We start from the raw sequence: 25,402 nt of genomic DNA, 5'->3' as shown, positions 1-25,402 counted from the left end.
TTTGTACTTATGCTTGTATGCTATACATTGCACTGTACAGTCGCTATTCTTGGCTATATTCTCCTAGAATGGCTAGACTACAGCAGCAAAAAAGCAAAGGTGCTAAGGCACAGTTTTTCTAGGCTGCTTGTATTGCATGTGCTGAAGTGTTCATTTGTGCTTATGCTTGTATGCTATACATTGCACTGTACGGTCGCTATTCTTGGCGATATTCTCCTAGATGGCTAGTCTACAGCAGCAAAAAAGCAAGGGTGCCAAGGCACAGGCTTTCTAAGCTACTCATATTGCATGTGCTGAAGTGCTCATTTGTACTTTATGCTTGTATGCTATACATTGCACTGTACGGTCGCTATTCTCGGCTATATGCTCCTAGATGGCTAGACTACAGCAGCAAAAAAGCAACACAGGCTTTCTATGCTACTTTTACTGCATGTGATACTGTTCCACCGGCAGGTTCCACTGACCCCCGTTGTGTGCAATGCTCCCCTGTAGCACTTGGTCAGCCGGGGTCTCTACTAGAGGTGGCCAAAGGAACCACCTGTGAACCCTGTCCATGGACAGGGACGGTGTTGCAGTTTCGGCTGATAGATTGTCATGGGATAGTGACTTGCAGTCCAGACAGGCCATGGGCACTCTTGATCATTGCTCCCTGGCCACCCTCATTTGGAACAAAATCAGTGCTCCGGGGGGGTCCCAGGCATTCCAGGGTGAAGGCTCTGACACGGACGACAGTCCCAGACAGCCTAAGCGAGCTCGCTGGGAGCGGCACTCGGCCTCATCACTAGTCAGGGTCACAGCAGAGGACTCTCTGTATGATGAGGCAGACGTAGCTGATCAGGACTTTGATCCTGACACCGCTCTCAATCCGGATACACCGGATGGTGACGCCATGGTGACTGATCTTATAGCGTCCAGCAATGGCATGTTGGATATCTCTCCCCCAGCTCCTTCAGTGGAGGAGTCAGCTTCCCAGCAGGAGAAATCCCATTTCAGTATCTCAAGCGTACATTGAGTACTTTTCTGGCCACGCTGACTTCAGAGAAGCAGTGCAGAATCACCACGCTTACTAGATAAGCGTTTCTCCAAATGTATTAAGGATACATGTTATCCCTTTCCCCCTGACGTGGTCAGGCGCTGGACCCAGGGTCCAAAGGTGGATCCCCCAATCTCCAGGCTTGCGGCTAGATCCATAGTTGCAGTGGAGATGGGACTTCACTTAAAGATGCCATTGACAGACAGATGGACCTCTGGTTGAAATCTGTCTATGAAGCTATCGGCGTGTCGGTTGCTCCGGCATTCGCAGCCGTATGGGCACTCTAAGCTATGTCAGCTGGTCTTGCGCAGCTGGTCTTGAGCACAGGTACATCTGTGCCGCAGGTAGCGTCCTTATCCTCGCAATGTCTGCATTGCGACTTACCCTATTAATGCTGTCCGAGAGAGACAGTCGAGGTTTCGGTCCTTCCCAGGCTCGGGCAGGTCCAAATTGTCATAGTCCAAAAGGGCTCAAAAGGCTCAGAGGGGCTCAGATTCCAGGCGGGCTCAATCACGCCCAAGGAAGGCAGCCAGAGGAACCGCTTCCAAGGCGGTCTCCTCATGACTTTAAGCTCTCTCTCTCCGCATCCGCGGTTGGTGGCAGACTCTCTCGCCTTGGCGACATTTAGCTGCCACAGGTCACAGACCGGTGGGTGAGAGACATTGTGTCTCACGTGTACAGGATAGAGTTCTGTTCTCGGCCTCCGGCTCGATTCTTCAGAACTTCCCCACCTACCCACCGAGCCGATGCTCTTCTGCAGGCAGAAGGAGTGGTAATTCCTGTTCCTCTTCAGGAACAAGACACGGTTTTTCCTCCAATCTGATTGTGGGGGACCTAAAACTGCTCAACAAGCACATGAAGGCCAGGCGGTTCCGGATGGCATCCCTCCGCTCCGTCATTGCCTCAATGTCTCAAGGAGATTTCCTAGCATCAATAGACACAGGATGCTTATCTCCACGTGCCGATTGCTCCAGAGCACCAACGTTTGCTACGTTTCGTTATTGAAGACGAGCATCTTCAGTTCGTAACCCTGCCCTTCGGTCTGGCGACAGCCCTACGGGTTTTCACCAAGTTCAGGGCAGCAGTGGGAGCAGTCCTGCACTCTCAGGGTCACTCGGTGATCCTTCCTTGGACGGTCGACTGGTCAAGGCACCCTCTCAAGAGGCATGCCAACACAGCCTGAGCGTAGCGCTGGAGACTCTCCAGAGTTTCGGGTGGATCATCATCTTCTCAAGGTTAAATCTGACACCGACCCAATCGCTGACATATCTGGGCATGGAGTGTCACGCTCCCTCAGCGATAGTGAAGCTTCCGCTGGACACGTTCACTACAGACGGGGGTGCAGTCTCTCCTTCATGGCCAGTCACACCCCTTAACACGACTCATGCAGAGGCAGTCACTTTCGCGCAGTTTCATCTGCGTCCACTCCAATGTGGCATTCTTTGCCAATGGGATGGGAAGTCGACGTCCCTAGAAGGAACGTCCCCCTTCTCAGACGGTCAAGGACTCTCTTCAGAGGAGTCCATCCTTCAAATCAATGTGCTGGAAATCTGGGCAGTGTATCTTGCCCTGCAAGCCTTCCAGCCGTGGCTGGAAAGCACACACATCCGAATTCAGTCGGACAACTCCACAGCGGTGGCATACATCTACCACCAAGGCGGAACACGCAGTCGGCAAGCCTCCCAGGAAGTCCGGCGGAGTCTGATGGGGGTGGAAGACAGAGCATCCACCATATCCGCAGTTCACATCCCGGGCGCAGAAAACTGGGAAGCAGACTTCCTCAGTTGCCAGGGTATGGACGCAGGGGAAGGGTATCTTCACCCGGACGGTTTTCAGGAAATCTGTCAACGCTGGGGGATGCTGCACGTCGACCTAATAGCGTCTCGGCACAACAACAAGGTTCCGATTTTCATGGCGCGGTATCACGATCAAAGAGCTCTGGCGGCAGACGCCTTAGTTCAGGTTTGGTCGCAGTTCCAGCTACCTATGTGTTTCCCCCTCTGACACTGCTGCCCAGAGGGCTACGCAACATCAGGTCCGTTTGCCGCCGCGCCATCCTCATCGCCACAGACTGGCCGAGGAGGTCGTAGTCCCCGGATCTGTGGCATCTCACGGTCTGCCAACCGTGGGCACTACCAGCCCGGCCAGACTTACTGTCCCAAGGGCCGTTTTTTCCATCTGAATTCTACGGCCCTGAACCTGACGGTATGGCCTTTGAGTCCTGAATCCTAGCGTCTTCAGGATTATCTCAGGACGTCATTGCCACCATGAGACAGACTAGAAAACCGACGTCTGCCAAGATCTACCACAGGATGTGGAGGATATTCTTCTCTTAATGCTCTGCTCAGGGAGTGTCTCCCTGCCCATTTGCATTCCCTACTTTTCCTTCCTTCCTGCAATCTGGTTTGGAAGAAGGTTGTCACTCGGCTCCCTCAAAGGACAAGTCTCAGCGCTATCTGTATTCTTCAGAAGCGCCTAGCACCACTTCCTCAGGTACACACGTTCCTGCAGGAGGTTTGTCACATTGTCCCTCTGTACAAACGGCCGTTGGACCCATGGGATCTGAACAGGGTACTAATTGCTCTCCAGAAGCCGCCCTTCGAGCCTCTGAGAGATGTTTCACTCTCTCGACTTTCCCAGAAGGAGGCCTTTCTGGTAGCGGACACGTCTCTTAGGAGAGTGTCCGAGCTAGCAGCGCTGTCATCCAAAAGCTTCCTTCCTGGTGTTTCACCAAGGCAAGGCAGTGCTGCGCCCGATTCCGGAGTTCTCCCTAAGGTGGTATCCCCCTTTCATCTCAATCAGGATATCTCCTTACCTTCCTTTTGCCTCATCCATTTCATCGATATGAAATGGATTTACATTTGTTAGATCTGGTGAGAGCACTCAGAATCTACATTTCCCGCACGGATGCACTCTCTGTGCTTGTCGCTAATCAGCGTAAAGAGTCGCAGGCTTCCAAATCCACCCTGGCTCGATGGATCAAGGAACCAATTCTTGAAGCCTACTGTTCTGCTGGGCTTCCGGTTCCATCAGGGCTGAAAGCCCATTTTACCAGAGCCGTGGGTGCGTCCTAGGCATTACGGCACCAGGCTACGGCTCAGCAGGTGTGCCAGGCAGCTACCTGGTCGAGTCTGCACACTTTCACCAAACATTATCAGGTGCATACCTACGCTTCGGCGGACGCCAGCCTAGGTAGAAGAGTCCTGCAGGCGGCAGTTGCCTCCCCGTAGGGGAGGGCTGTTTTACAGCTCTAACATGAGGTATTTCTTTACCCACCCAGGGACAGCTTTTGGACGTCCCAATCGTCTGGGTCTCCCAATGGAGCGCCGAAGAAGAAGGGAATTTTGTTACTTACCGTAAATTCCTTTTCTTCTAGCTCCTATTGGGAGACCCAGCACCCGCCCTGTTGTCCTTCGGGATTTTTGGTTGTTTTTCGGGTACACATGTTGTTCATGTTGAATGGTTTTCAGTTCTCCGATGTTACTCGGAGTGAATTTGTTTAAACCAGTTATTGGCTTTCCTCCTTCTTGCTTTTGCACTAAAACTGGTGAGCCAGTGATCCCACTGGGGGTGTATAGCCAGAAGGGGAGGGGCCTTACACTTTTTAGTGTAATGCTTTGTGTGGCCTCCGGAGGCAGTACTATACACCCAATCGTCTGGGTCTCCCAATAGGAGCTAGAAGAAAAGGAATTTACGGTAAGTAACAAAATTCCCTTCTTTGCAGATCTGATGTCTGATAATCCGGCACAGAGGATGCTGGATTGTTGGATTAATGCAGTGGAGATGTAAAGTGTGTGAGGACCTGTAGAACGGGTTGACATTTAACGGCACGGACACCACTGTGGTCTAGTATATCAGGCCTGTAATATACTGGATTTTCTCCCGTACGGCGCCGCCCTAGTGGCCGTTATTGGACAATATTGTTTCATTTGAGGATGACTGTTGCACAAAGTCAATGGGCACTTTTCTGTTCCTGGGCTCGTATCACGTCTTCATAACGATTGCATTTGGTAAAGCCGATGTCTTGTGACGTTCTCCTGATTGTTACGTCTTATTCCAGGGGGGACAGAAATTGTTACAGAGAGCGACTTCCACAACGGGCACCCCATCGCTGGAGTCCTGGAGCAGAGCGGTCTGGCCCGAGTACCGAGGGAGAAGATGGTTTACATGACGGTCAAAGACTCCACTCAGGAAGATGACGATATGGGTAAAGACAAAATGAGTCCCCGTGAGGACTTTATAAGGGGTTGTCCACCCGAATAATACGGCTTATGATGGATGGTAATCTCAGGGTACCGGCGGCGGTCCGGGGCCCCGGCTGCTCCACTTGTGATTCTTGCTTGACGCTGGTAAACACTTCTTCTGTCCACACATGTCCAGGGCTGTGCATGGAGGGGGCTGGCCGGCTCATTCCAATATCTAAACCCGCTCCCTCCTTCATATGGGAACTGATGACGTGCGGACGCTGAACACTCTTATCACAGCCGGCGCTGATCTCTGAAGCTCCTCATTGTCAGACGTTTATCATTAACTTCTATATATTAAATGACACTAATCATTTTTCCTAGTGGACGTCCTCATTAGCAGAACACTGAATATTTATGCATAGTAGTTAAATTGTTTTTTGACTTCGTAACTTATTCCACCTGTCTGATGCTCTGGTTACCACTAGAGCTGCGTAGAACTGCTGATCATAACATTCAGCTTTTGTGGGGTCGTTATTAGACAGCGGCTCATCTTGTAACACGGCACCGACTTATCCATAAACCTGTGACACGTGTCTTCTCCATCATCCACAGGTTGTGCCGAAATTGCAGATGAAGTTTACATGGAGGTCATTGTGGGGGAAGAGGAGGCCGCGTCTCTTCCCGAGGCCCAGACGGAGGACGCCAACCTGAGCAAGACATTCGTTCCTGTGGCCTGGGCAGCGGCTTATGGTAAGTGAAAAACCTGCCGTCCCGGGGGTCTTATAAGACTCCGGGGAGATGGATCAGTGGTGGGTGCTGTAAACTGAGCACATTTAGGCCACGTTCACTATCTGGTCAGTATTTTACCTCCGTATTTGTTGCCAAAACAGTAGTGGAACCAGCAGAGGAAAAGTATAAGGCCAGAGTCACGCTTGGGAGAGACTCGCATCACCTCAATCTGCACGGCCTGCCGTCCTCCAGACAGGAGCGTCTCAGCTCCATAGAAATACATGCTGCCGACCCGCTCCTGTCCGGAGGGTGTGACTGGCCGTGCCGGGTCCTGCGATGTGAGACTCCGGCCTTATAGAAACACAAGCACCACTGCGGCATTTCACCCACTCCTGGCACTCTTTTTGACGCAGGTTAAAATCCGTCCAGTGTAACTCTGTACACAGTTTTTGGACCTGTGCCAGTGTAAGGGGACCTTACACGTTGCGACATCGCTACCGAAATATCATCGGGGTCACGGTTGTTGTGTCGCACATCCGGCGCCGGTAGCAACATCGCAGTGTGTAAATCCTAGGAGCGACGATGAATGAGCGTGAAACAGTCAAAAATCGCTGATCTGTGACACGTCGTTCATTTTCATAATGTCGCTCTAATAGGAGATAAGATGTTGTTCGTCGTTCCTGTGGCAGCGCACATCGCTGTGTATGAAGCAGCAGGGACGACAAACATCTCCTTACCTGCGTCCACCGGCAATGAGGTAGGAAGAAGGTGGGCGGGATGTTATGTCCCGCTCTACTCCGCCCCTCGGCTTCTATTGGCCGGCCGCTTAGTGACGTCGCGGTGACGCCGAACGCACCTCCCCCTTGAGGAAGGGATTGTTCGGCGGTCACCGCGATGTCGCCGACCAGGTATGTGCGTGTGACGCTGCCGTAGCGATAATGTTCGCTACGGCAGCAATCACAAGATAACGCATGTGCGACGGGGGCGGGTGAAATCGCGCTCGGCATCGCTATCATCGGCTAGCGATGTCGCAACGTGCAAAGTACCCCTATGTCCGCTCCAACAGAATAGAGAAGGCTGCAGACGATCCGCGGCCGCTGGCTGTTAAGTCACGTGACCATTAGAATTTTCTAATACATTTTGAAAATTGACATAAATCCTCTATCACTTCTGAATAATGAAAAAAACAATCTTCTCTGATTTCCCATGCACAGTCATTATAAAAAGCCATAATCACCCGCACTCCCTCCTCAGGCACCGAGTGTCACACAGGTCATTGTGTCTCCTGGTGGAGCCGCCCCAGAGAGATTTCTGATGTTACCGGAACATGCAACTTTTTTGTATTAAACATAAAGAGCAATTTTTATTTTCTGAAATTCTAAAGAATTCAACACAAATTATCAACAAATATCACAAGGAAAAAAAATGAAAAGTGACTTTGAAAATAATGTAAATGAGGTGTAAAATTACTTGCATTGCATGGTATTTCCTGGACGTGGAGCTGCGAGATATACCCGGGTATAAGCCGAGACCCCTAATTCTACCACAAAAAACTGGGAAACCGTTTTGACTCCAGTATAAGCCTAGGGAGAGAAATGCAGCAGCTCCTGGGAAGTTTCAAAAATAAAAATAGATCCCAATAAAATGTATTGTGCCCATCCTTGTAGTAATAATAATAATTAATAATAATATTTATTCATTTATATAGTGCTGTTAATTCCACAGCGCTTTACATACATTGGCAACACTGTCCCCATTGGGGCTCACAATCTAAATTCCCTATCTGTATGTTTTTGAAGTGTGGGAGGAAACCGGAGGAGACCGGAGAACCCGGAGGAAACCCACGCAGACACGGGGAGAACATAGAAACTTCTTGCAGATGGTGTCCTCGGTGGGAATTGAACCCAGGACCCCAGCGGTGCAAGACTGCAGTGCTAACCACTGAGCCACCGTGCCGCCCATGTGCCCATCCTTATCCCGCCTTGTAGTAATGTGCCCCATCCCCTTATTGTAATGTGCCCATCCACGTGCCCCTTCCTTAGGCCTTCTAGTAATGTGGCCTACAGTAATGTCCTCCCATCGGTCCCCTTCTTGTCCTCTATTATGAAATTATTCTCACCTGTCCTCCATTCCTGCGGTGACCTCAGATGCTTCTTATAGACCCCTCCGTGATCGCTTCCAATGCACGGGGCTGCAGGCTGCCATTGTGGCTGTACTGCAGTTGAATGCTTTACGGCGGCAGCAGTGCAGTAAAGCATTCAACTGCAGTAAAGCAGCTGCGGATCCGTGTACAGGACGCGATCACGGAGGGGTCTATGTGCCTGCGGTCTGCAAGAGGCACCCCTTGATGATCACGTCCCGTGCATGGAACCGCTACTGCAGGATGCCATGGTGGCTTTACAGCAGTTGACTGCTTTATGGCGGCAGCGGTGCGCACGGGGCCACCGCTGCTGTCAGCGCTTTACAGCAGTTGAATGCTTTGCTGCACCCCCGCCGCTGTAAAGCATTCAGCTGCAGTAAAGACATGACGGCATCCTGCAGCCCCGTGCATCAGGCGCTATCACGAAGGGGTCTACGTGCCTTGCGGTCTACAAGAAGCAGCTGAGGTCACCGCGGGAACGGAGGAGAGATGAGAATATGAGAATAATTTCTTCATCGTTCCTTATGGGAGATCCAGACCATGGGTGTATAGCTTCTGCCTCCGGAGGACACACAAAGTACTACACTAAAAAGTGTAGCTCCTCCCTCCGAGCATATACACCCCCTGGATGACCACATCTAGCCAGTTTCAATGCTTTATGTTCAGGAGGTCACACACACATGCATTCTCATCTGATTTTTGATTTTTGATTTCAAAGAGTTGGAAGAAAAGCGGGTCCAAGCTGGACTCCCGGCATGTCCCTTCTCACCCCACTGTGTCGGCGGTGCTGTTAAGGTTGATTTACAAGGCTGGAGCCTTACATGCCGCGCTCCTTCACCATCCCTCGGGCTCTGGCTTGAAGTGGGAGCCATCACGGTTCTCACTGCTTTGCAGGAGACCGGTCTCCATCCGCAGCCCTTTCAGGACCCTGCCGGACGGAGCGCTCACCCCTCAGGGACCTGGCCCTGCGTCTCATAAGCTAAGTATTGAGACGTTATTGAAGGGTCCCTTGTGCATTTATTGTGGGGAGAGTGCGTTATGTCACTGTGCTGTGATTTCCGGCCGGTTCTCTGGTTTTCTCCTGAGAACCGCGCCGAGGGTGCCTGCTCGTCGGCTGCATGAGAAAATTTAGGCCCCGGCTTCGGCTGCGGCCTAGTTTCGTTTTCAGTGCCCCTGCATGTCAGTCATGCAGGGGGACAGTGCGGCGCCGCCCACCGGCCGTTCAGCTCAGGGGAGGACACTCCTCTCTGAGGAGATGTTTCCCTCCCCTGTATTTCTCCTTGGCCCTCCGGTTCCCGCTCTTGGACTAAACCCCGCCCCCCCCCCTCCTCACTCCGGCGCCATTTTATCAGCGTTTACACACTGATCGGCGCTGGCTGCTGCAGCTCTGCATCTGTCTGGGGGTCCAAGCTGTGGAATCCGGAGGGCACACAAAAAGCGGTCTGGTAAGCCACAACCTCTGGTTGTGGACTTTATTATACACTCTCTCGGGGTCATTCTGAAGGAGTGTGTTCTTTGCTGCAGAGCCTCCACCTCAGCAGCATGTCTCTCACTAGGAGCAAGGCTGCAAGGCTGTACTCCATATGCACTGCATGTAAGCTCATACTGCCTGAACCGAGCACATATCCACATTGTGATGCCTGCTCTAACATGGTGGTGCCTCAGCCTGGAGTCTCCCCAGGGGTCCCTCCGGCTGCTCCAGCCCCGGTGGCTGAACCCCCGGCTTGGGTAGCATCGTTTTCTAAAGCTATCTCCCAGTCCTTTGCCGACTCCATGGGACAGTTGTCCCGGACTCTGCTGACCATGCATCAGCCCCCTTCTCAGGGCGCCTCTGCTGCTCCGACTCGCTCTGCAGAGCTCACAGAGGATTTTTCATCTGCTCCCAGACCCCGTCCTCCTAAACGGAGACGCAGGGACTCTTCTCCTTCCTCGTCCCACGGCTCTGATTCACGAGCTGAATTGCAGGGCGAGGAGGATGCCTTTACTGGGGGCTCGGACGCTACCTCTATGTACCCCATTGATCTGTCCGAGGGTGATGCGGATGTTAGTGATTTGATTGCGTCCATTAATTCCGTACTGGACCTCAATCCACCAGTGTCAGAGGAACAAGCCTCTCTGGTAGAAAAACACCAGTTTACCTCACCTAAGAGAGCAAGGAGTATGTTTTTTAACCACTCCAGTTTTCAGGCCACTGTGACCAAGCCCAGGGCCTGTCCTGACAAACGCTTTCCAAAGCGTAGTTCTGATGACCATTTTCCCTTTCTTTGTCGCTCCTAATTGGGAGACCCAGACAATTGGGTGTATAGCCATGCCTCCGGAGGCCACACAAAGCACCACACTAAAAGTGTAAAGCCCCTCCCCTTCAGCCTATACACCCCCCGTACTGCTACGGGCTCATCAGTTTTTATGCTTTGTGCGAAGGAGGTCAGACATCCACGCATAGCTCCACAGCTTAGTCAGCAGCAGCTGCTGACTATGTCGGATGGAAGAAAAGAGGGCCCATAACAGGGCCCCCAGCATGCTCCCTTCTCACCCCACTCTTGTCGGCGGTGTTGTTAAGGTTGAGGTATCCATTGCGGGTACGGAGGCTGGAGCCCACATGCTGCTTTCCTTCCCCATCCCTCAATTAGGGCTCTGGGTGAAGTGGGATCCTTTCGGTCTCCAGGCACAGGAGACCGTGCTCCATCCACAGCTCCTGAGGACCCTGCTGGATAGGAGCCGAGTATCGTTCAGGGACATGGCCCTGCTTCTTGGAGGTACTCTGTGTCCCCGTGGGGACCGCGCACAGCAACACTCCAGCATTGCTGGGTGTGCTAGTGCACCGGGGACAGCAGCGCTGGCTGCATTTGTGCCACTATACACTTCAGCGTCGCTGAGTGTATTTGTGTAGGGGGACTGCCGCGCTGACCGCCGCTGCCATGGTTATCACTGTGGCGCGGCTGGGACTGTTAGTGCGCCGGGGACTTCCGCGCCGACCGCGCTTATACGGCGGCCGCGCTTATAACTCTAGTCCCCGGCTTCTGCGGCCTAGTCTCATTCTTTTCCCGCCCCCAGCCCTGCCAGTCAGGGGAAGGGCGGGACGCTGTACAGGTCGGCAGCACTGAGGGCTGGAGCATGCTTTGCATACTCCACCCCCCTCACTCTGCACGGTGGGGCACCAGTTCCCGCACTTTTCTGGGTCACGCCCACGGCTCCCTTCTCTCCCCAGGACGCTGGCAGCCATTCCTCTCAGCTCTGCTAACGCTGGAGAGGAGAGACAAGCTCAAAGAGACCCAGGCAGGAATTCTGGTGCCCACACAAACGCTTTGCGCAGGCGGTAAGCAGCACCTGTGGTGCTGGCCCCACTAGTGCAGAAGTGTATTTATAGTTTATATGATTATAGTCTATACTTTACACTGTATGGTGCACTGTTGATTTGTGGCTATTTACCCTCCTGTATTGCTCAGAGGAGACAACAGCATGTCGTCCACAAATAGCAAGGGTGCCATGGCACAGACTTACTATGCTGCCTGTGCAGCATGTACGGCTATACTGCCGGCAGGTTCCACTGACCCTCATTGTGTGCAATGCTCGGCCCCTGCGGCACTTTCTCAGCCGGAGCCTCTGCTAGGGGTGGCCCAGGAGGAACCACCTGCTAACACTGTCCAGGTGACAGGGACGGAGTTTGCAGTTTTTACTGAAAGACTTTCTGAGACTATGGCTAAGATATTAGAAGCCTTGCAGTCCAGGCCGGCATCTCAAGCCATGGGCACTGTGGAATCATTGCTCCCTGGTTCCCCTCAGTTGGAACAGCAATGTCTTCCCGGGGTGTCTCATGGATCCCAGGGTGAGGTCTCTGACACGGACCGCAGCCCCAGACCGACTAAGCGAGCTCGCTATGAAATTCCCTCGACATCATCACAATGTTCAGGGTCTCAGCGAGAGGACTCTCTGTATGATGAAGCGGAGGTAGCTGATCAGCATTCTGATCCTGAGGCCGCTCTCAATCTTGATACTCCTGATGGGGACGCCATAGTGAATGATCTTATTGCGTCCATCAATCAAATGTTGGATATTTCTCCCTCAGCTCCTCCAGTGGAGGAGTCAGCTTCTCAGCAGAAGAAATTCCGTTTCAGGTTTCCCAAGCGTACGAGTATGTTTCTGGACCACTCTGACTTCAGAGAGGCAGTCCAGAAACACCGAGCTTGTCCAGATAAGCGTTTTTCCAAGCGCCTTAAGGATACACGTTACCCTTTTCCCCCTGACGTGGTCAAGGGCTGGACTCAGTGTCCCAAGGTGGATCCTCCAATCTCCAGACTGGCGGCTAGATCCATAGTTGCAGTGGAAGATGGAGCTTCACTCAAGGATGCCACTGACAGACAGATGGAGCTCTGGTTGAAATCCATCTATGAAGCTATCGGCGCGTCTTTTGCTCCAGCATTCGCAGCCGTATGGGCACTCCAAGCTATCTCAGCTGGTCAGGCGCAAATTGACGCACTCACGTACGTCTGCGCCGCAGGTGGCGTCCATAACCTCTCAAACGTCGGCATTTGCGTCCTACGCTATTAATGCTGTCCTGGACTCTGCGACCCGTACGGCGGTTGCAGCCGCCAATTCGGTGGTAATACGCAGGGCCTTGTGGCTGCGGGAATGGAAGGCAGATTCGGCTTCCAAAAAGTGCTTAACTGGATTGCCATTTTCTGGCGACCGTTTGTTTGGTGAATACCAAGGCGGCTTCCTCATGACTTACGGCCTCCTCACACCGCATCCTCGGTCGGTGGCAGGCTCTCCCGCTTTTGCGACACCTGGCTGCCACAAGTAAAAGACCGTTGGGTGAGAGACATTTTGTCTCACGGTTACAGGATAGAGTTCAGCTCTCGTCCTCCGACTCGATTCTTCAGAACATCTCCGCCTCCCGAACGAGCCGAGGCTCTTCTGCAGGCGGTGGGCATTCTGAAGGCAGAAGGAGTGGTGGTCCCGGTTCCTCTTCAGCAACAGGGTCACGGTTTCTACTCCAACCTGTTTGTGGTTCCAAAGAAGGACGGGTCCTTCCGTCCTGTTTTGGACCTAAAACTGCTCAACAAACACGTAAGGACCAGGCGGTTCCGGATGGAATCCCTCCGCTCCGTCATCGCCTCAATGTCCCAAGGAGATTTCCTAGCATCGATCGATATCAAGGATGCTTATCTCCACGTACCAATTGCTCCAGAGCATCAGCGCTTCTTGCGCTTCGCCATAGGAGACGAACACCTTCAGTTCGCGGCACTGCCGTTCGGCCTGGCGACAGCCCCAAGGGTTTTCACCAAGGTCATGGCTACAGTAGTTGCGGTCCTCCACTCTCAGGGTCACTCAGTGATACCTTACTTAGACGATCTGCTGGTCAAGGCACCCTCTCAAGAGGCATGCCAACACAGCCTCAACGTTACTCTGGAGATTCTCCAGAGTTTCGGGTGGATCATCAATTTTCCAAAGTCAAATCTGACACCGGTCCAATCACTGACATATCTTGGCATGGAGTTTCATACTCTTCCAGCGATAGTGAAGCTTCCGCTGGACAAACAGCGTTCACTACACACAGGGGTACAATCTCTCCTTCAAGGTCGGTCACACCCCTTGAGGCACCTCATGCACTTCCTGGGGAAGATGGTGGCAGCAATGGAAGCAGTCCCTTTCGCGCAGTTTCACCTGCGTCCTCTTCAATGGGACATCCTACGCAAGTGGGACAGGAGGCCGACGTCCCTAGACAGGAACGTCTCCCTCTCTCAAGCAACCAAAGCTTCCCTTCGGTGGTGGCTTCTTCCCACCTCATTATCGAAAGGGAAACCCTTCCTACCCCCATCCTGGGCGGTGGTCACGACGGACGCGAGCCTGTCAGGGTGGGGAGCAGTCTTTCTCCACCACAGGGCTCAGGGTACGTGGACTCAGCAAGAGTCCTCGCTTCAGATCAATGTTCTGGAAATACGGGCAGTGTATCTTGCCCTAAAACCGTTCCAGCAGTGGCTGGAAAGCAAGCAGATCCGAATTCAGTCGGACAACTCCACAGCGGTGGCTTACATCAACCACCAAGGTGGGACACGCAGTCGGCAAGCCTTCCAGGAAGTCCGGAGGATTCGGCTGTGGGTGGAAGCCACAGCCTCCACCATATCCGCAGTTCACATCCCGGGCGTAGAAAACTGGGAAGCAGACTTTCTCAGTCGCCAGGGCATGGACGCAGGGGAATGGTCCCTTCACCCGGACGTGTTTCAGGAGATCTGTTGCCGCTGGGGGGTGCCGGACGTCGACCTAATGGCGTCTCGGCACAACAACAAGGTCCCAACATTCATGGCTCGATCTCAAGATCACAGAGCTCTGGCGGCAGACGCCTTAGTTCAGGATTGGTCGCAGTTTCAGCTTCCTTATGTGTTTCTTCCTCTGGCTCTGTTGCCCAGAGTGTTACGCAAGATAAGGGCCGACTGCCGCCGCGCCATCCTCGTCGCTCCAGACTGGCCGAGGAGGTCGTGGTACCCGGATCTGTGGCATCTCACGGTCGGCCAACCGTGGGCACTGCCAGATCGACCAGATTTGCTGTCTCAAGGGCCGTTTTTCCATCTGAATTCTGCGGCCCTCAACCTGACTGTGTGGCCATTGAGTCCTGGATCCTAGCGTCTTCAGGATTATCTCAAGGGGTCATTGCCACTATGAGATAGGCTAGGAAACCAACGTCCGCCAAGATCTACCACAGGACGTGGAAAATATTCCTGTCGTGGTGCTCTGCTCAGGCGTTTTCTCCCTGGCCATTTGCCTTGCCCACTTTTCATCTCAATCAGGACATCTCCTTACCCTCGTTTTGTCCTCATCCAGTTCACCAATGTGAAAAGGATTTGCACTTGTTAGATCTGGTGAGAGCACTCAGACTCTACATTTCTCGTACGGCGCCCCTGCGCCGCTCCGATGCTCTCTTTGTCCTTGTCGCTGGCCAGCGTAAAGGGACACAAGCTTCCAAATCAACCCTGGCTCGGTGGATCAAGGAACCAATTCTCGAAGCCTACCGTTCCTCGGGGCTTCCGGTTCCCTCAGGACTGAAGGCCCATTCTACCAGGGCCGTGGGAGCGTCCTGGGCCTTGCGACACCAGGCTACGGCTCAGCAGGTGTGTCAGGCAGCTACCTGGTCGAGCCTGCACACTTTCACGAAACACTATCAGATGCATACCTATGCTTCGGCAGATGCCAGCCTAGGTAGGCGAGTCCTTCAGGCGGGAGTTGCCCACCTGTAGGACGGAGCCGTTACGGCTCTATTATGAGGTATTATTTACCCACCCAGGGACTGCTTTTGGACGTCCCAATTGTCTGGGTCTCCCAATTAGGAGCGACAAAGAAGAAGGGAATTTTGTTTACTTACCGTAAATTCCTTTTCTTCTAGCTCCAATTGGGAGACCCAGCACCCGCCCCTGTTTTTGTATACACATGTTGTTCATGTTAAATGGTTTCAGTTCTCCGATATTCCTTCGGATTGAATTTACTTTAAACCAGTTTATAATTTTTTCCTCCTTCTGGCTTTTGCACCAAAACTGATGAGCCCGTAGCAGTACGGGGGGTGTATAGGCTGAAGGGGAGGGGCTTTACACTTTTAGTGTGGTGCTTTGTGTGGCCTCCGGAGGCATGGCTTTACACCCAATTGTCTGGGTCTCCCAATTGGAGCTAGAAGAAAAGGAATTTACGGTAAGTAAACAAAATTCCCTTCTTCCACCAGAGGTGGTCAAGGAGTGGGCTCATTCACCAAAGGTAGACCCTCCGGTGTCTAGAATCTCAGCCCGGACCGTTGTATCAGTGGCTGATGGCACCTCACTTAAGGATTAAGGATCCCACTGACCGCCAGGTTGACCTTCTGGCCAAATCTGTATATGAGGCGGCAGGGGCCTCGTTCGCCCCCACTTTTGCAGCAGTGTGGGCTCTTAAGGCCGTCTCTGCTTCTCTGGAGGAGATGCATTCCCTTACCAGGGACTCTATGCCCAAAATGGTTGCCTTAACTTCCCAGGCTTCGGCTTTTTCATCCTACGCCATGTCTGCCATTCTGGAGGCTTCTCACCGCACTGCGGTGGCTTCGGCTAATTCCCTCGCTATCTGCAGGATCTTGTGGCTTCGAGAGTGGAAAGCAGACGCTTCTTCTAAGAAGTACCTTGCTGGGCTCCCCTTTGCTGGGTCCCGGCTGTTCGGTGAACAACTGGATGAAATTATTAAGGAAGCTACTGGCGGGAAGAGTACTTCCTTGCCACAGACTAAATCCAGGAAACCTGTCCAGGGCAGGAACCAGTCGAGGTTTCGTTCCTCTAACTCTTCATCCTCTAAGCCAGGGGTGGGGAACCTCCGGCCCGCGGGCCGCATGCGGCCCGCCATGACCTTTTATGTGGCCCCCGGGCAGATTCCCGGGGGAGGCAGTGCTGGACTGGTGCTGTCACCGCGGTTTGCTGCTTCCGGCCCTTTAAATCCACACATTGCTGTTTGTGCTGCAATGTGTTCTCCCGTCGGCCAGTGCAAATTGTGGGCGGGTCCACAGCAGCCTCACAGTTTCTAGCCTTGTGTGTCCGCCCCCTGCCCTCCGGAGATCAGTGCCTGCCTTCTCCTTCAAGTTCTGATGCAGTGTGTCCGGCTCCTGCACTCCGGTGATGTGAGTGCAATGCTGCTGTGAGTCCAGCGCCGACCCTCTGCTGCTATGTGCCCTGCCCAATGCTTTGTGCCTCCCCACACCAGTTCTGTAAACCTTCTCCCCCAGAGTTGCATGAAACTCTCAGCGCAGTGTGGCCCCCAATGTCCTGTGTGCACCCCTCCCCCAGTCCTGTGTGCAGCCCCCCAATGTCCTGTGTGCAGCCCATCACCCAGTAGTCCTGTTTGCACCCCCCCAATCCTGTGTGCACCCCTCCCCCAGTCCTGTGTGCACCCCCCAGTCCTGTGTGCACCCCCCAGTCCTGTGTTCACCCCCCAGTCCTGTGTGCACCCCCCAGTCCTGTGTGCACCCCCCCAGTCCTGTGTGCACCCCCCCAGTCCTGTGTGCACCCCCCCAGTCCTGTGTGCACCCCTCCCCCAGTCCTGTGTGCACCCCTCCCCCAGTCCTGTGTGCACCCCTCCCCCAGTCCTGTGTGCACCCCCCCAGTCCTGTGTGCACCCCCCCAGTCCTGTGTGCACCCCCCCAGTCCTGTGTGCACCCCCCCAGTCCTGTGTGCACCCCCCCCAGTCCTGTGTGGACCCCCCCAGTCCTGTGTGCACCCCCCCAGTCCTGTGTGCACCCCCCCAGTCCTGTGTGCACCCCCCCAGTCCTGTGTGCACCCCCCCAGTCGTGTGTGCAGCCCCCCCGTGATGTCTGTGCAGCCCCCCCGTGATGTCTGTGCAGCCCCCCCCCGTGATGTCTGTGCAGCCCCCCCCGTGATGTCTGTGCAGCCCCCCCCGTGATGTCTGTGCAGCCCCCCCCGTGATGTCTGTGCAGCCCCCCCCGTGATGTCTGTGCAGCCCCCCCGTGATGTCTGTGCAGCCCCCCCCGTGATGTTTGTGCAGCCCCCCCCGTGATGTCTGTGCAGCCCCCCCCGTGATGTCTGTGCAGCCCCCCCCGTGATGTCTGTGCAGCCCCCCCCGTGATGTCTGTGCAGCCCCCCCCGTGATGTCTGTGCAGCCCCCCCCGTGATGTCTGTGCAGCCCTCCCGTGATGTCTGTGCAGCCCCCCCCGTGATGTCTGTGCAGCCCCCCCCCGTGATGTCTGTGCAGCCCCCCCCCGTGATGTCTGTGCAGCCCCCCCCCGTGATGTCTGTGCAGCCCCCCCCCGTGATGTCTGTGCAGCCCCCCCCGTGATGTCTGTGCAGCCCCCCCAGTGATGTCTGTGCAGCCCCCCCAGTGATGTCTGTGCAGCCCCCCCAGTGATGTCTGTGCAGCCCCCCCCAGTGATGTCTGTGCAGCCCCCCCAGTGATGTCTGTGCAGCCCCCCCAGTGATGTCTGTGCAGCCCCCCCAGTGATGTCTGTGCATCCCCCCCCAGTGATGTCTGTGCAGCCCCCCCCAGTGATGTCTGTGCAGCCCCCCCCAGTGATGTCTGTGCAGCCCCCCCCAGTGATGTCTGTGCAGCCCCCCCCAGTGATGTCTGTGCAGCCCCCCTCAGTGATGTCTGTGCAGCCCCCCTCAGTGATGTCTGTGCAGCCCCCCTCAGTGATGTCTGTGCAGCCCCCCTCAGTGATGTCTGTGCAGCCCCCCCCAGTGATGTCTGTGCAGCCCCCCCCCAGTGATGTCTGTGCAGCCCCCCCAGTGATGTCTGTGCAGCCCCCCCCAGTGATGTCTGTGCAGCCCCCCCCAGTGATGTCTGTGCAGCCCCCCCCAGTGATGTCTGTGCCTCCCCACAGTGATGTCTGTGCCTCCCCACAGTGATGTCTGTGCCTCCCCACAGTGGTGTCTGTGCCTCCCCACAGTGGTGTCTGTGCCTCCCCACAGTGGTGTCTGTGCCTCCCCACAGTGGTGTCTGTGCCTCCCCACAGTGGTGTCTGTGCCTCCCCACAGTGATGTCTGTGCCTCCCCACAGTGATGTCTGTGCCTCCCCACAGTGGTGTCTGTGCCTCCCCACAGTGGTGTCTGTGCCTCCCCACAGTGGTGTCTGTGCCTCCCCACAGTGGTGTCTGTGCCTCCCCACAGTGGTGTCTGTGCCTCCCCACAGTGGTGTCTGTGCCTCCCCACAGTGGTGTCTGTGCCTCCCCACAGTGGTGTCTGTGCCTCCCCACAGTGGTGTCTGTGCCTCCCCACAGTGGTGTCTGTGCCCCTAGCCCCGCGTGTGGTGTCTGTGCCCCCAGCCCCGCGTGTGGTGTCTGTGCCCCCAGCCCCGCGTGTGGTGTCTGTGCCCCCAGCCCCGCGTGTGGTGTCTGTGCCCCCAGCCCCGCGTGTGGTGTCTGTGCCCCCAGCCCCGCGTGTGGTGTCTGTGCCCCCAGCCCCGCGTGTGGTGTCTGTGCCCCCAGCCCCGCGTGTGGTGTCTGTGCCCCCAGCCCCGCGTGTGGTGTCTGTGCCCCCAGCCCCATGCCCCCAGTTAATTAATTGCTTCACCCAATATAGCAGGGTCATTTAAATATTGATAATTTTGTGCGGCCCCCGAAGGTTGGTAGAAATTTCCAAATGGCCCCCGACAGAAAAAAGGTTCCCCACCCCTGCTCTAAGCCCTCAGCCTCGTCCACTAACTCAGCCAAGGATCGAAAACCCAGCTGGCACGCGAAGCCGCGTCCTCAGAAGAGCGGAGGAGCCGCTGCCACTAAGGCAGCCTCCTCTTGACTATCTGGCTGCGCCAGCAACGTCCTTGGTCGGTGGCAGGCTCTCCCACTTTGGCAACGTGTGGCTCCAACACGTCTCCGATCAGTGGGTGCGGGATATCATCTCCCACGGCTACAGGATAGAATTTTCTTCCAGCCCGCCAAACAGATTTTTTCTGTCCACTCCCCCCTGCTCCAAAGCCGCCGCCTTCTCACAGGCCGTGGCATCCTTGCAGGCCAACGGAGTAATTGTACCGGTTCCCGCCCGGGAACGGTTCAGAGGTTTCTACTCAAACCTCTTCCTAGTCCCCAAGAAGGACGGTTCCTTCCGGCCCATCCTGGATCTCAAGCTTCTCATTAAGCATGTTCAGGTGCGGCACTTTCGCATGGAATCTCTGCGATCGGTCATTGCCTCAATGACCCAAGGAGATTTTCTAGCATCCATCGACATCAGAGATGCCTATCTGCATGTGCCAATTGCAGTTTCACACCAGCGTTGGCTACGTTTTGCAATCGGAGAGGAACATTTCCAATTCGTGGCTCTCCCCTTCGGGTTAGCCACGGCCCCTCGTGTATTCACCAAGGTCATGGCAGCAGTAGTTGCGGTTCTGCACCTCCAGGGGTTGGCAGTGATTCCTTACCTGGACGACCTTCTAGTCAGGGCTTCATCCAGTGCAGACTGTCAGCGGAGTGTCTCGCTCACTCTCGCCACGCTTGTTCAATTCGGGTGGCTTGTCAATCTGCCGAAGTCCACTCTGACCCCGACCCAGAAACTTACGTACCTAGGGATGCAATTCGAGACTCTGCCGGCACTTGTGAAGCGGCCCTTAGTCAAACAGCAGTCCCTCCATCTGGCGGTGCTCTCTCTGTTGAAGCCCCGCCGTCATTCCATCAGGCACCTCATGCAGGTGCTGGGTCAGATGGTGGCGTCAATGGAAGCGGTTCCCTTTGCCCAGTTCCATCTGCGTCCTCTGCAGCTGGACATTCTCCGCTGTTGGGACAAGCGGACCTCTTCCTTGCACAGGCTGGTGGCTCTGTCACCGCAGACCAGGGGCTCTCTTCAGTGGTGGCTTCGGCCCCTCTCTCTGTCCCAGGGACGCTCCTTTCTGGCCCCGTCCTGGGTGATTCTCACCACGGATGCCAGTCTATCCGGCTGGGGAGCAGTGTTTCTCCACCACCGAGCACAGGGCACTTGGACTCCGTCCGAATCAGCCCTCTCGATCAATGTGCTGGAAATCAGAGCTGTGCTCCTAGCTCTCGTAGCCTTTCACCACCTGTTGGCGGGCAAGCACATTCGAGTCCAGTCAGACAACGCGACAGCAGTTGCCTACATCAATCACCAGGGCGGGACTCGCAGCCGCCTAGCAATGTTGGAAGTTCAACGTATCCTTCAGTGGATGGAGGACTCCAAGTCCACCATATCCGCAGTCCACATCCCAGACGTAGAAAACTGGGAGGCAGATTATCTCAGCCGTCAAACCGTGGACAGCGGCGAGTGGGCCCTGCATCCGGCAGTGTTCCGGTCAATCTGCCGCAAGTGGGGCACTCCGGAAGTGGATCTAATGGCATCCCGGCACAACAACAAGGTCCCGGTTTACGTGGCTCGCTCCCACGATCCTCAGGCCTTGGCAGCGGACGCGCTGGTTCAGGATTGGTCCCAGTTACGTCTGGCCTACGTGTTTCCCCCTCTAGCTCTCTTGCCCAGAGTCCTGCGCAAGATCAGAATGCAGGGCCGTCGGGTCATAATCATTGCTCCAGACTGGCCCAGGCGAGCTTGGTACCCAGACCTGCTCCATCTGTCCGTAGAGGTGCCTGTTAAAGCCGGGGTCTTGTTTCCTCTCAGGTAGCTGGGACGGACCGGCCGGTTGTGAGAGCACGCTTAAATCACCATATGACAGACTCAAGTATATAGTGGTTCATCAGCTCTGCCTTTATTAGAGTTGATGGTTCTTTTATACCTTTCAAACCGATTACACAATATGAGACACGTGATATGATTATACAACTTCAGATTATACCAAATATAGTCATTTGGAAATTATTCATGATATCATCACATATGGAAAGGATCAATGTTTCAATGCCAGAAAAGGATTAATATTTCAAGCCAAAGATATGTAATAAAAAGTGTTTTAAGAGATGTGTTCAATCAACCCTGTCAACCAAGCGCCAGGTCAAGATGACCGTATAAACAATAAAAGAATAGCAGATGTGGAATAGTCATAGCAGATGTGAAATAGAACATCAATTACTCATTCCAAACTTGCATAATAGATTGCGTAACGATTTCATAACTCTTTGCATAACTATATTAGAAAACAATGAACTTCTATAACTTCTATACTGGACTTCGATCTATACCAAAAAGATACAAGATGGCTTCTCTAACAATTCCCCTCTTTTGATTAATTATGTTCTATCTCATCTGTCCCTTCCTATAGGGTAGACCGCAGAGACTTGTCCTACATTCATAATACACTAGGCTTTCCCTACGCGCATTATGGGGCCCTGCCATTCAAACGTGCTCTGTGGGATCGGCCTACATGTCCCTATACCCATCCTATCTACTGTTCCTAGAGGGGAACATATACTTAAGGCTATATAAGGCTATAGGCTATATATGTAGTATAATATCATATATGTATGTTCTACCAGTTTATTCATTATGTAAATGTGGTATATGTTTGTATAGTCCTTATAGTGTGTTTATATATCACACACTTTGTGGTGTAACTTTATAGAGTCTTTATAGTGTGTTTATATATCACACACTTTATGGTGTTTTACACAATATTAAAGTTCTTTTCATGCTGATGTTCTTGCATCTTGTGGTCAAACGATTCCATAGGACTTCCACAGTAGGCACAGTCGGTTAAGTCTGCCAGGGTATCTTTGTCACATATCATACATCTGCATCTCTTTGTGGTTGTTATGGTCATCATTACTTGAGTTTGGAGGGATTTAGTATCAGTAGCTTCTCTCTTTTGGGGTTTGCATGTTCCTGAAAAACAGCTACAATTAGCTCCTAGAATTTTCTTTACAAGCATTACAAATAATTTTACCAATACTGTAATTACTAATATTATAAACGCTCCTTGAATGACATAATGTATTATCCCTGTGATCCATCCACCTACACCCTTGAATAGATTCAGTGGGTTTAACCAGGAAAGCCATTCAGGGAAGGGTAGTTCACTCAATGCATTGGCTTCCTTAAATCCCTTTTTAAGTCTTTCTGCTTGGTTTATATCATGTGTAACCTGCATCAGTCCTTCAGGGTTTATGAAGTGACAACATGAAGGTCCCACCACCTGACAGAAACCTCCACTAGAAGCAGTGAGATAATCAAGTACCATAGAATGTTGATTGGTAATGATAATGAGCTGCTTCGTGTAGGCTGATTCTATATTTATAACATCAAATAATAGATCAGTCACATTATCAAAAATATCTCCTAGTTCTTGAATCATTTGGGCATTTCTCATATTCCCCAACATTACTCCTAATGGACCTGTCAGTACCATTCCTGCCTGCATGTACCATGGTGTACTAAACAAATGCTTCTGTGTCTGTTTGCTAGATTTTGTGTCAGTTACACGTTTTGCAAGCATGTGTTGAGGAATGTTTTTGTATGGGAAATCATCCTCACTCCATATCCATGTTGCAGGTTCCAATCTAGCCAATGTACAGGTTCCCTCCGCTCCCTTTGGAATCCATCTACAAGCTTTTTCCCCACAAACAATGTAAATACCTTTTGGAAGTTCAAACTGATATTCACTTAGTAACGCCATTACTACTGATACAAATCGCAAGGTCTCATCATACAAACACCAAGAATCTTCTAAGTCAGTGGTAACCACTCTAGCTTTCAATTTTATATTGACATATCTGCTGCTCCATCACCTAATTGCCCTTCTTCAATTTCTTCACTCATGTGTATTGCACTGCGATTTGCACAAGTATCAGTGTCACCATGTTCAAATCTATAGGCTCTGGTCCAGTTTGTTTCATGTATGTATCTTTGTAGGGATATACAAGGAGATCTAGTACAATACGGATTTTGGTTTGGGGCATAACCCCTTATTCCAAAACTAACTTTTAACATTTGATTGGGTATGGGGGTTACAAAACAAGACATGATATTAATATATATTCATGATACATTACAAATTTATTGTCCCACTGTTTATACCTAAAAGGAAAACAACATATAGAAAGAGAAGCAGTACACAATACTTCCCTAATGTCATTTCTTTAATCTTTGTGAACCCTCCTGCAATGGGATGTATGGACTTTTACTGAGGTTGGTGTACTAAGTTGGACTTGGTGTAGATCCAAGTTTCCCCCACACGCCTCCAGACCGTCACCCAGTCCCCCAAACTTCAGAGAATGTGTGCCAGATTGGAAGGATCTGGAATGAAACTGAAATCAACTGTTTATTACATGGTATTACATATTCAATCAATCATTTATATATCAAAAATTACACGTCTGATTACTGGATCTGTGAACAAAAATTGCATTTTGTACCCTTTTATCTTTTATCTTTTATACATACCTTATATATACAATTTCTATCATGTGCTTTTCTAGTAATAACATATCATTTTCTGCACTGGCTTGCTTCTAACCAAATCTGGGAAGAAAACTACAGAACACGCACAAACTTGCATAACACTTGCTCATGGTATATCACTATAATTTATCTGCGATCTCTGAGATGGGAAGAGCCAATGCAGGGTATATTTCTATGAACTATACAGTTTTCCTTCTTACATTATTTTGGGCATGTGTCTTACAAGTCTGGGTAAATCTGGACTAAATTCTGGTGTCACCCATACCTTGTTTTTTTTTTTAAGACACACTCTTATATCCGTTTTTCACAGAGAATTCCTTATTAATCTATTGGTTACCTGGACCATCAATAAGAAGAGAGCTTATGGCAGAGAAATATTACCGCCCTGTATCCACAGACCTCAGTCAGCTGGGCTTCCTGCGTCTCTATCTCCACTCCTCGTTGAATTTCTTGTACCTGTAGGGATTTAAGAACACAAGAAGTGGCAGACGTCACAGACGTGACAGGAGCCACCAAGGTGGTCTGTACAGGGAAAGATGGAAAACTCTCAACTCTAGGCCCGGTTATTATTTCTTTCTTAACTACACCTGTGTAAGCATCTTTTTGTGCTCCATCACTGTCAGCTCAGGTCTAGACTTTATCTTCGTTGTACCTGGCTTATTTAATAACAGGAGAGCAATAACAGGGGAACCTTCATTCGGGCTCATACGTATTCTACAGTTTTTCATTTCAGTTGACACTCAGTAAAGATCTATTGCTTATTTTTAACCATCTTACCCAGTTCTGCTTTTCCCATTAAGAGAGGGCCTCATCATCACTGCCTTCTGTACTAATATAGGTAAGAAGGGAGTGGTTTAAATTTTAATTATTTCGTGCTGTGTAAGCCGTAGCATTTCCAGTGCAGAAGCGACCAATCATCTGTAAAAACAAAGCTAAAAATATGTCATCATATCATTCTTACAACATTACCTCCAACCAGTTAATAGTCTTCAGCATTTATACTTTATATGGATATGGTCAAAAATACTAAACAAAACAATTATATTTTCATTTTTCTACTTAATAGACATGTTTCATAGTGACTATTACAAGGGAAGTGCTACTATACTACTAGAGTATATAATAGATAACCTCCTTTCCCCCCTTTTGTATATTTATTCACTCAAAATTTTTGCTGGACAAATATACAATATACAAACAATTCAAAGGTTGTGGGTTTTCGATACAAACAATTTGTCTCTAGACTTCATTTATCATCTGTGTCGAATAACAAAGTAGCTGGATTAAATATTATGAATAGAGCTACCTTACACTTTGCTAGTCAGTTCATTTAATAAATATTTTGTCAATACTTGAAATAATAATTACTACACTTAGTATAGTGCCTTGTATTTCTAATGTGTATTACCAAATTAACATTAACATACTTCCTTTGCATGGGTAACCACCACCAGAACATATATATATAAATATTTATACATACATATCCCACTAGATGGTGTTTTTTCCCTAA

At 51.8% G+C, this 25,402-nt stretch overlaps 1 protein-coding gene across 2 annotated transcripts in view; it reads left to right on the top strand.

Moving 5' to 3' along the window:
• ZNF711 (zinc finger protein 711) overlaps positions 1-25,402 on the top strand; it is a 54,286-nt gene that overhangs the window by 20,175 nt on the left and 8,709 nt on the right. For both annotated transcript variants that reach the window (XM_075323075.1, XM_075323074.1), the window contains exons 5-6: positions 5,094-5,240; positions 5,833-5,970. In XM_075323075.1, coding sequence (XP_075179190.1) covers positions 5,094-5,240; positions 5,833-5,970 — 285 coding nt within the window. The remainder of the gene's footprint in view (positions 1-5,093; positions 5,241-5,832; positions 5,971-25,402) is intronic.

The sequence above is a fragment of the Anomaloglossus baeobatrachus genome, chromosome 9 (genome assembly GCF_048569485.1).
Source record: "Anomaloglossus baeobatrachus isolate aAnoBae1 chromosome 9, aAnoBae1.hap1, whole genome shotgun sequence".
In the NCBI taxonomy this organism is placed as follows: Eukaryota; Metazoa; Chordata; class Amphibia; order Anura; family Aromobatidae; genus Anomaloglossus; species Anomaloglossus baeobatrachus.
The sequence above is the reverse complement of the archived record's forward strand: the minus strand, read 5'-3'. Positions and strand labels throughout refer to the sequence as shown.